Source organism: Olea europaea, unplaced genomic scaffold, assembly GCF_002742605.1.
Source record: "Olea europaea var. sylvestris unplaced genomic scaffold, O_europaea_v1 scaffold1690, whole genome shotgun sequence".
Taxonomy (NCBI): Eukaryota; Viridiplantae; Streptophyta; class Magnoliopsida; order Lamiales; family Oleaceae; genus Olea; species Olea europaea.
In genome coordinates this window covers 25,474-37,774 of record NW_019234581.1, presented here as the reverse complement: position 1 = coordinate 37,774, position 12,301 = coordinate 25,474, and the positions used below count along the sequence as shown (strand labels likewise).

The following is a 12,301-nucleotide window of genomic DNA, read 5'->3' as shown; positions in this document are numbered from 1 at the left end:
ATTATGATGCTCTTGTTAAGAACATATTTTCTTCCATCAGTAGTTTACAAATGAGTTTCAAGCAAACTCATTTCACAATGCAATACTGCTCAGAGAACATATATACTGTGATCAATGTGATACATACAGAAGCATCGGATTGAAAATTTAAGTATAAAATATAATTGATCATTTTGTTCTCAAATTGCTCAATGTAACCCTATATAACGCTGCAAGAAATATTACTCGTATTTCACATTTCTCAATACAAGATAACGGATCATATGTCCATTCAATCTAATGATGCACACCTTAAGTGCATGTTTGGTTCATAATACATATCACGAATTACACAATATAATGAAGAAGAGTTTTAACTTTTTTTTTCCTTAATAATGTTCAGTTCTATCAAAATCTCCTTACTGAACTTGCGGGATTACATATAAGAAAGTCTCCAAAACAAATTTACACACAACCAAATGCAGAAATAGAAATACAGAGCAGTGAAAAGCTCCCACCAAAATATCTTTGTCTGATTTTATGGGCAGAATTCCTTCCAGTTTCTGTTTTTGAGAATTCTACTTGAAATTTCTTAAATTTCTTTAACTTATGAGTAGAATTCGTAATCCTTTGCTTGGAGAATAATCTGCCTTAGTCCTCCAATAGGTGCAACAATCATCAAAATAACTCCAAGAACAATGCAAATCTGCAATGCATATTGAGATTGAATTTTAGATTTCTTGTTCTTACCGCAAAGGTTCAAGAAAATTGAATTACCAGATTCTGAACTTACCCAATTAGTCCACCAAGATAGACTGTATTTCCTTGGTTTGTAAATGGCTAACCACATTATGCAAGGAAGCTGACAGAATGTGAAGAAGCAGATGTTATATAGTCAACTATGAAATCCAAATAAGTACAATTAGACAATAATAAGTCAAAATCTTGTTTGCTATCTTATGCAATTCTGAGTCGAGTGTAACATGCCCTGAAAGTTTACTTACAAAGTATGTAGTTGGTGCAAAAGCAAATCCGCCGAAAAACCCAAGAAGCCCACCAAAGAAAGGGAAGGTGATTCCAACAAACATAGTAAATGCTGCAATCAAAGATGTTTGTATAAATTTATGAGGAAAATGTTACACATTATAAGTACATATCAGTATAAAATATGGTTTGCAGAAATGGAAGTTTACATACCAACATAAATATTCCTCGTAACAAATCGCAACATCCAACTAGGCCTGAATTTTAGTTTTTTTACAAGTACAGTTTCAATCATATCAAAAACTGGCATTGCATAAATCTGCAAGAATGAAAATCAAATTATATGTTTATTCAAAAGATAAAGAAATAGTTGAAGGACAGAAAGTTAGGGTGCGTACCTGATAGCTCCCAATGACATGAATCACGACAAACATGTTGGCCATGGCAATTAGCCATACAGGTTTTTCTAACGAGATAAGAATGTTGTCGTCAACTTTATTGCCGAACATCCAATACCCGATAAGTGCAACAGGAAAGTAGCACAATGCAACGACTATATAAGCAACAATCACTCCCCTCCACATAGGTCCCTTAGAAGGCTTCTCCGGTGTAGAAGGAATCGTAGCTTGAATTTCCAACACGACGTTGTGACCGGCATAAGCAAAAGCTACATCACCCAAGGCACTAAAGAAGTTGAAAATAGTTCCTGCTGTAGTCGTAGCCTTGTAGCCGTATTGAACGTCTGCTTGCACACCCTTGTCGACTGATGCACCCCAAGCTATAGTTGAATAACTTCATGACATAGCATCAGTGCATTAGGATTCCACAATTTTTATCAGGAATTGCATAACAACAAACTAATATGTCGAAAAGATTCAAAATAAAAAACTATCAAACATGATTGAAAAAACATTAAAAAAATAATAATAAGAAGAAGGAAAGAAATGGAGAAAGGCATTCTCTGAATTTCCCATTAGCCAGGGCCTTTAAATGCATACAAGGTCAACTATTGTACTAATAATCTGAATTGTATCTTTGGATTTCATGAATCTTGAGGTTTATGTCCATTTCTTTGTTCTGAATAATATATATAATTCACATAAGAAAAAAGGTGTTATCTACCTCAAGGACATAACGGCTGCAGCCAAAGATACACCGGATATTGCATTGAAATTGGGAAGATGAGATAACACAAAGTGGGCTGAGGCGAAGATCATGATGAAATAGGTAAGCTTAATATCCTTGCAATCTTTGCATACTAAATCATGGAATTTCATCAAAGATCTCCCTCCTGTAACCATGTAAACTATGTCGACCCCAACTTCAACAATTAGTTGCTGTGGTACCACAATGTAAAGACCAAGTTTTTCACCAAATGCATGTTGTCCGAGTTCATGATATCTGTCGAAACGTTTTCCAGGAACCATTTCATGCATTTCAACCATTTGCCATAGAGTGTATAAAGTGACAATCCAAGATATAACCAGCACAGTCACTCCAGGGCCCCTGAAAATATAAGAAAATCATTTATCATTGAGTAGTGTTTGTCATGTTATGGATCAAACTCCAATCCTTTTAGTTTCAAGAGTAATGACACTGGACAACGAGCAAAGAACTTATGTATTTATGGTGGTTCACTTTTGATGATCTACGTCTACTCACCATGTTTTTAGACAAGATTCCCTCACATATCTAATAAAATACGAAGCCCCAATAATTCCTCCAGGTGTATTGGGGCAACCTAACACAGATATGCCATAATGCCGATATAGCTCTGTAGATTAAATTATCCTCCATGCGAACCAACATGGTAAACTTTCATTTCTTCAGTGTCGTATAATTTAATTCACAATAAAACAAGTTGATTTTAACAAAAAAGAGAATCTGACAGATTGATTCTCAGTTCCGTTTTAGAATCTCAACTGACACAAATTCATGAAATTTCCTGTATGAAGAAAAATGGAATCTAGCCACTAGCCAGCCTATGGTTCGTATAAAAGATGTAAATGAATAAACTTATTTCCGCACCTTAACAATTTAAACCTTTAGACATATAATCTGTTACATATACGCATAGCAATTTTGACAACAGACTTGATTCCACTACTAACGTGGTAAGAAAACTTCAATTATGATTTTCTCAAACTCGAGGAACCATAATTAAGATTCTCTTGTCCTATAAGCAGTAGAACGTTTTTATACTCCCCACTGGGACAAGAGATTAATTTTGAATTTGACAATATATAAACACATTACTAAATTGTAAACCTCAAAACTAATGTTATCTGAAATAAACATACCATCCTAGTTCTGCCATGGCATAGGGGAGACTGAGAACTCCGGCACCAACCATTGCAGTAACATTGTGGAAAGCTGAGTACCACCATTTTGCATTCCTCGATGAAGTAATCGGCAACCATTCGTCTATTGCCTTCTGTTGTGCAGTTCGTTGATCGACCTACAATTCAAAGTGATGTAAGATTCATCAAATTCAGTATATTTATTCAATTAAAGTATTTATAGTACTTGTTTTTTATTGCATTTCTTGTTTCATCATGTAAGATTTTATGAATGAGAATCATGCCTATTATTAAGCCTTCCTCTATCGTCCGTCTAGCATTATATCCATAAGTACAACTCGCCTTTAAAATCGACTCATAACCCATTATGATAGGACCATTTCCATAGAGAATAAAAATATTGGGGACATTCCATGCAAATTACCAAAAATAAATAGTCTCTCATTTACTGTCCACACATGGATTGATGGTCCAAATAAAGATTACAAAAAAGCATTTAACATGAAATCTAGGACCAAGTTACAAAACCTGTGTGGGTAACCGCATGATTGACATAATACATACACGTGGAGGGTGCGGATTATTTTATTCATAGAGGACCCACGTTAGCCATGTGAGGGTGTGGTCACCCGAAGTGTCAACAGGGCGGATCGTTTGGCTTTTTCCATCTACCAATGAAAATTGAAGTCAATCCTAGCCAAATTTTAGGTGAAATATGACAGACAGCCACGTTCACATCCACATGCTAGAAAATTCAAGAATCCGTCCATTTCGGCCACTCCTTACTATTTAAACCCATTACAGTTGTAATATATCAGCTAACAATAACTAAGAAAAATTATTTATGTTAACAATAAGATAAAATTTAGCCAACAGAGAGTAAAATCAGATTTTGATAAAAGTAGATGAAATATATGATTTAAAAGTTGTGAATCTATTAAATATGTAATTAAAATTAATTGTTAATTTTAATTTAGATCTTGATTAGATTTTTTAGCCGTGCCAAACAAGGAGCTTAATTTTAAAGTAACATTTTATTTGAAAATAAAGAAAGAGTAATACTTCCAAGTAATTTTTACTTCTTTTGTTTTTAATTTTATTAGAACATCTTCAAGAAATTCTTCAAACTATTTTAAATAATCAACCCTTAAAATTGCTCCAACAAACTTTTTAAATTAACATTTTAACTTAGAGAGTACGTCAAACTCAACCTCTATAGTTAAATGTATTCAAAGTATTTCAATTTTCAATGTAGAAAAATAATAAAACAATTCAGAAAAATTAGTTAAAATAAAATATAGAGAAAAATAATAATTTTTTTTTCGGAGTATTAAAATTAAAGTGTTAAATATAAAGAGTTTGTTGAAGTTTTAACTTTTCTAAATTTATAGATAATGTTCAAATAATAAAATATGATTTTTAAAAATAAAAAAGTCTCTTACAACGCGGAAAGTCATATGCCGACTCTTTATTATGCTAGTAGAACGCTAGGTGCGGCCCCTCAATTCAAAATTGACTTGTTTGTTGCCGTGTGTAGAACGTCATGTTCATGTTAGATGTTGACCAAATTAACTGGGCTTTTTGGAGTTGCACTATAGAAGCGAATTTGGCCGGCAAGAATGAAAAAAAGACATTACAATTTTATTGAATTCCAAAAGGCACATTTTTACTTGGCTATATTTGGTTTAGTTATAAAAGTGAATTATCGAAAATTAAGTTTAATCACGTATTTATGGAACTTATATTTTTCAGATATACATTTCATCAACTTTTATCAGTATCTACTAATTTTTTTATTTTATCTAAATCAAACAGAGATTTAATCTAATATGTTACCATGTGAAAATCAAAACATTAAGGTGTTAGAATGAATACACACACACTGACAAACATATATATTGTACATAGCTCATATTTGGTAGAGATTAAAATCAGAAATTGATTGTTAATTTTGATTTAAATTAAAATTTTAATATTAATCGATATCAAATAAGGGCATAGTGCGTGCGCAGGTATACTTACTCTAGCAAGCCTTGTTTCTTGCTCAGAAGAAAAGCTTACAAAAGGCTTACAGAATACACACAATGGGAGTAGGTGAAGTTTTTCTGACAATATTTTAATCATATGGGATCCACCGTGAGTATCTATAATGATTTTGTGAAAGGTCATTATGTACAAATCGAAAATTCCTGTTCTAATTTCTTATACGGAATCAATATCAACAAGCAGAAAATGAAGAGGAGCTTCAGAAAGAAGGAACAAGAATTGAATTACCATTTATTCACTGCTATCAAATGCATGCTCATGACCAAAAACAGAGAGAGAGAGAGAGACTTATTACGTGTGTATATCTATATATTATATAAATAAAGAAGGTGAAAGAATGGAGAGGGTTTACATACTTCTTTTGAGTAGTCTGGCGTAAATGCTTGAGTTCCCATGGCTCTCAATCCCAGAATTCTACACAGATGCTCTCTTCATACAGTAACCTCGGCTTATATAAGACATATATAGAGAGAGGGAGATGGTTTTGTTTGACTAAAGAAAATGAGGCCCCGTTTGGTAGGGATTTTTTGCCTCAAAAAATTAATTTTTTGACAGTTATTTTACTATTCAAGTCGTAATTTTTGACTTATTCTCTCACATGTGGACCCCACTTTTCTTCTAACGGTCAAAAAATCAATTCTCAAAATCCTTACCAAACGGGCCCTGAATCTCTTGAGGAAGATGTTGGCAGGTATGTATTCTTCCAAGAAATTTCCAAGAAATTCTACACCCAATTGCATGTCAAGGAAATTTACTCCAGACTTTGGAAAATATCCCAGCATTCACATTCTTATAATGACATCAATTAATAAAAATAAAATGAACTATTTTTATTTTATTAATTTATTGACAAAAATTGTTTTTTCAATAACATTAAATAAGATTTCTTAATCCGTGGAAAAATCAAAACAAACCTATATAAATGGAACGGAGAGAATATAATTTAACAAAATTAATCAAGAACGTGTGTTACTGTTCATTAATCATTTACTGAAATTTTTCGGTGGAACCATGGACAACTATCGATGAACTGTTTAAGAAGCCGTCATCATCGGTGAATATACCATCGATGATGTGCCTGCACATGGCACATGTGAAGTCTGACTATTCTTTAAAAAAATGAATGGAAAGAAAAATACTAAACTTAATTAATTGTTCTTCTTGGATTTTCAATATGACAACCTGTTAAAACCAAATTAAGGTACCGAATTCATAATCAATTGTTGTCCATGAAGTGACTCGAATAAGGCCCCGTTTGGCCCCATTAATTTTCATTTCATTATATTTCATTTTTCTCTCTTCTATTTTCAACCATACAATCTTTCATAAAATTATATTACACGACAATCAAAAAAAATTCCTTCTTTTTCAACTACTCATTTTTTTAAAATATACTATTTCACCCATTAATTTTTCACAAAATGGGGCCAAACGAGGGCTAAATTTGGATTGCTTTTAGATCAAAAACAATATGAGTCATAATTGAGATCATTTTTCTAAAAATTCATTTTCCTACGAACTCATTTTTAATCACATTCTTCAATATAATAATTTTACAAATAAATCAGTTTCTAATTTTTATCCAGATATTTTCTCAAAAAAAGTAATAGTAATAATAATAATAATAATAATAATAATAATAATAATAATAATAATAATAATAATATGATAAAACTAATTTTTTCTATAAATAGGACTCGAACAAGGGTTAAATGTGTTCTCTTCAAATAATGTCTTTTTGTGTACTTTGGATGATTCAAACGTTAAAAGTAAAATGGATATTATTCAGATTGTCAATAAACAAGAAGCAGTTGATAATTTTTATTATTTTTGAAGAAATTTATATTGAGCATCATGATTTCTGTAATTATCTACAGTTCTATAATAAAAATAAATGATATAATTTCTATATAGTTGTCCGTTTTAAAAACCTAAAGCTGAATCTCAATAAAATCGTGATGTCATGCACTCCAAATCCAATTCACAAAAGTTGTGTACGAATTAAGCTTTGTGGAAATTACACTTGGACCTTTTTTAAAATTTACTTTCATAAATCATATTTTATGTTTCATGTTTCAAAATTCAGATTATAATTAGTTATTTAATAATTCTATTCTTTTTAATATTATTATTCTTTGACATTAACAATATTACAAAATTAAATCTATCTACAAACCACCTCCGTCGCTCCATCCAATTTTAAACCTAATCTTTCATCATCTCTTCTATCTTCTCCTTCCTTTCCTTCCCCCTACTCTCTTCTCCTTCCTCTCCTTCTCCCGACGGTTCGACGATGCATAGTCATGCGGAGCGGACTGTCACCGCTGCTGCGAGTGGCACAATACCTCTTTCGATGTGCACATTGCAAAATGAAATTGCGAACTCCACCCAGCGGCATGTTTGCTTTACCTCTTGCTACACACATTATCAATAGCAACATCGCTCAAACCAATAGCAATCTCTACCCAGTGACGTCTCTCGACCTAGCTTCAATCTTCGTGTTTCGGATTGGGACACCTCCCTAAAAATTTATGTATTTTGCTAATAGAGAGATTTAGTTTTTAATGATCGAAGTGGTGAAAGTGGTGGTGGTGTGTGAAGTAGTTGTGGTTGTGGTTGAGGAGGTGTCAATGACGGTGGTTTCTATAGGTTGATGTAGGCGTAGGAGGTTGTGAGGTGGCGAATGGCCGTTAGAGGTGAGAGATTGAAAAAGATGGCAATTACGTGAAGGAGACGGTGGGTTGTGGTCTGGTTTGATTTTGGTGGAGGCTATTGGTGGTTTGTTTATTGATTTGGAGAGGTATATAATAGTGAATTTATAGTGGTCAACGGTCTCGCAACGAGTGGGTTTGGCCGGCGAAAGAAGGGACAAGATGGGGGTGGTTTGTGGTGGTGGTGGTGGTGGTGGTGCAGGCGGTGGCGATTGTGGTAGTGGTGGTGGTGCAAGCGGTGGCGGTAGCAATGGCAACAAGGCATTTGTGACCAACTATTTGAAGGCTTGCAACCAACCATAAGTTAATTTGTTACCAACTATTGGGGTTGGGGTTGGGGTTGGGGTTGGGGTTGTAGTCGGAGGGGAATGAAGAGTGTTGTAACCAATTACTTAGTTAATTTGCAGCCATGTATTGGTGTCAGTGGTTGAATTGGGGGTGGGGTGGAGTGTTTGAGAATAACTATTTTGTTGTTTATGCCAACTATTTTATTTCATTTGTAATCAATAAATAATATATGGTCGTTAAAAATGAATAATTTGTCAACTAAAAATTGTGATTGCAACTGACAATTTATTAAGTCGTGATTGAGAAATAACTCGTAACCAATTAAATTGTTAATTTGTGATCAATAAATTAATTGACGTATAAAATTTTTGATTTGTGATTAGAAATAATTTGTGACCAATTAATTCGATAATATGTGATCAAATTGCATAGAATTGTGACATTAATATAATTAATTAATGAAATATATATTTAATTACTTATTTTATAAATAAAATTTAATTAATATCCAATTTTTGAGATTTTATATCATGTATCTTAGTTTTAAAATGAGTCAAACTTAATTTCTTAAATATAAAGCCCTTGTTTGAGTCACATTATTTTCATAAAAATACATTTTTGAATAGTGTAATTATAGAAAATGGGTGATTCAAAAATAAGAAAGAATTTGAATTTATGAGTTCGTTAAAATGATGTCAAATTAATTTTAAAAAAATATTTTTTTTTCAAATAATGTGGATCAAACGGCCAACATTTTCTTTCGGGTCTTTTCACCGAAAAAGTTATGGTCCATCTCTAGTTCAAATGCAGGGTTGTACTCAACCTTTGAGCCCACTTTTTCGTGTACTCACCAAAAAATGACAATTAGAAAGATGACAAAGTTGACTTGAAATCCCCTCTCTTACAAGTCAATCTTTAGCATATCTTTTTGCCTCAAGTTTTAGAAGAATTCCCCTACGTAAATAAAGTTGTCTTAACAAATTTTTATTTAGAAATCGCGTAATATGGTCAAATGTAGGCTGATATTAGGACCAAAATAAAAAATTCAAAAGTTATGTTCATACCTAAGTAAGTTGATGAGTGTGGGACTTGTCTTCATCACCATTATTTAAAATTAAACATCCCACTCCGTCCATTACAAGTTGCCATATCCTCTGTTTTGATAATTTATCAAGTAACGAAAGTTGACTGATAATGAGTATGCTTATTAAATTTAATATTTTTTAATTGAACTGTAAGATAAATGATATTTTAATTTTTCTCTCTTCAACAATCATGTCATTTACGATGTTGGCCCTGTCCAAACAGGTACCAGTTCGACACCCCCTCCAATAGGGGGCGCCAATGGTTTAGGTGCCCCCTATAATAACTGGCGCCCTGAACGGAAAGGGCCACATCCGTTCGTCCAACATTTCTCCGTCATTTATTATCCAATTCACCAAATTAAATATAAAAATATTATATTAGTTGAACGTTTGAGTTTTAGTTCAATCCTCCGTATTTTTCCTAAGTATAATTTTCTCGATATTATTACTTACGAGAGCACGGAAATAAAACGCGTGACGAATTTTAACTGGTAAAATATATTATAATTACGCAACAAGTTGGACAAAGATATCTATATTCCTTCGTTTAGCGCCACACACGAAACGTATGTCACAGTCCCTTTTTCAGAAATTTCCAAAGCTAAAATAGTGGTGCTAGCCCGCTTTAGATCGCCTAATTTGACTGGTTTTTACTTTTCGATATATATTACACGAGTATGGAAATGGAACTAGAAACTTCAAATTTTTTTTCTCATGAGAACTATCTATCTAATTATTATTTTAACTGTACTTAACTTCTATTTATGTAAGCGTAATTCAAAATGATTTTAATTATGATCCTAAAATAGGAATGGTAAAAAAAACTCGTCAAACTCGATACGTTTGGGGTCCCACCCCGAACTCGTCAAAATCCGATACTTAAGGGTGTCCTGTCCTGTTCATGGAGGGAATTACCCGCTTAATCTGGTATTCAAGTTGAGGACGGGGTTGGGGATTTTGTCCCAAGGTAGGTATGGGGGGAGTACGGGTAATAAGGGCCAGTCCCGACTCGTTGAACTTTATTTATTTATTTATTTATTAAAGAATTCAATACTTCGAACAAAAAACTATACGAAATTTCATTAATTTTAATAGAAAATGGCAATTAAGATTATCTAACGAATATGATAAACAATAAAAACTTTAGTTTACCAAACATATTTAAGTAATTCAACTTCTAAAAATGAATAAATTAATTAAAAAATTTAATAACTATCTTATTGTCTCACTTTTGAAAATGGAGACAATAAAATAAATTATAAATAAATAAACGGGCATTAAACGGGGCAAGGAACTTACTCGATCAGGTCGGGGCTGGGGAGGTTGCCTCGTCCGAACTCACCTTGTTGTCATTCCTATCTAAAACTAGAGATCATAAATTGTTGAAGAATCAACAAGGTCCTTTTTTTTCCCCCTTTCAAGCAATCAAAAAATTAGAAAAATGGTTAATATATTCAAAATAATTATATATTTATAAAATACTATCTCAATCCTCGTCAGAAGCATAGTTTTTAGGACTTTTTGACATAAGTTCCTTGCCTTGAACATGGCCATATAGTACATATTGCTATTCCTGAATCTCGGGAGAGTGTGTTCGATGTATGGTTACTTAATGTTATGGATGGACCTACTCTTATTTCAGCTCTTATACATATTGCTATTACGATAGCAGTAGGAAATTTTCTCCTGAATCTCTAGGGAGTATGTTCGATGCATGGTTACTTAATGCTATGGATGGACCTACTCTTATTTCAGCTCGTATACATACTACTATTACGATAGAAGTGGGAATTTTTCTTGTAGCTTACATTCTTTCTCTTTCTGCAGTTATAATGAATTTAATCTCATTCATAACTATAATAATAGTCAGCTATAAAGTGTTATCTTAACGTGGTAGAAATCATCAGTTTGAGTCTAATTATCCCTAACTCCAATATGAATTCTTCTATTTGGATTTACTTTCGCCGAATTTGTTAGTGTCCCTCCTATGATACTATAACCTCCTCGTGAATTGGTTATTCTATGTTGCTGATCCATCATGATTCTATAATTTCAAGATCCCAATGGATATACGATAAGATCACAATAGAATGGTACACAAAGTTAACAGAATTCAATGAATACAGTAGAATTTTGAAGCGAAAATCAATTTAGCAATATTTGTTACTTCTCTCACAAGCTCAAGCTCTATTTGATTTTTCGTTTCCATTCCCCACAAGTTTCGGGAGTACCGACTCTATACTCTATTCGGTCCATAAGACTTGCAACACTGATTTTATGGATTTCAATAATTGGTGCCAGAGTTGTAGTTCATTAGTTATTCCAGATGCTTGCCAGTTAAAAAATTGACAATTTTGAATTTTCAAATATGTGTGAAAAGTGTTAGCTCCATGAGTTCACCGTGGTTATCCTGCTTAATTTCATGTACCAAGTTCTAATAATAATTAAAATCGTGTGTATTTAATCAAATTCTTCTAAATTAATTACTTTATCTATCAAGTTTAAGTTAGTGCTTGTTTAGTAGGGATTTTATTAATTTATTTTTTTACCGTTAGAGATAAAGTGAGTCTCATATGTGAGAGAAGAATTCAAAAATGATGGCTGGAATAATGAAATAGCAATCAAAAAATTGATTTTAATTGGATTTTAAACTGTACCAAATATGCTCATATATTCAATCAAGTCAACTCATTATATAATTACGTGAATCTAAGTAAGCTTTAATTAAGAAAATTCAATAAAAAAAGTCAATAATGACTGTAAAGTTAGTAAACATGTATCTAGTTTACAACCAAGAATCATAACTTTATAGCAAAAAAAAAATTATTGTAGTTGCTCATAATAAAAGAAGAAAACGACTAATGAAATTGAAATACAAAATTGGGTTTTGATTGATCCTTGAAGTAAA

General features: G+C 32.5%; 1 protein-coding gene across 1 annotated transcript; it reads right to left on the bottom strand.

The window, feature by feature from the left end:
- Window positions 1-204: 204 nt before the first annotated feature.
- Window positions 205-5,802, bottom strand: LOC111377624 (lysine histidine transporter 1-like). The gene is made up of 8 exons (XM_023000748.1): window positions 5,666-5,802; window positions 3,264-3,421; window positions 2,086-2,469; window positions 1,362-1,755; window positions 1,177-1,282; window positions 984-1,075; window positions 773-841; window positions 205-685 (listed from the first exon to the last, which is right to left on the bottom strand). Exons 1-8 carry the CDS (start codon window positions 5,702-5,704, stop codon window positions 587-589), a joined length of 1,341 nt encoding a protein of 446 aa, XP_022856516.1. The 5' UTR covers window positions 5,705-5,802; the 3' UTR covers window positions 205-586.
- Window positions 5,803-12,301: the final 6,499 nt, after the last annotated feature.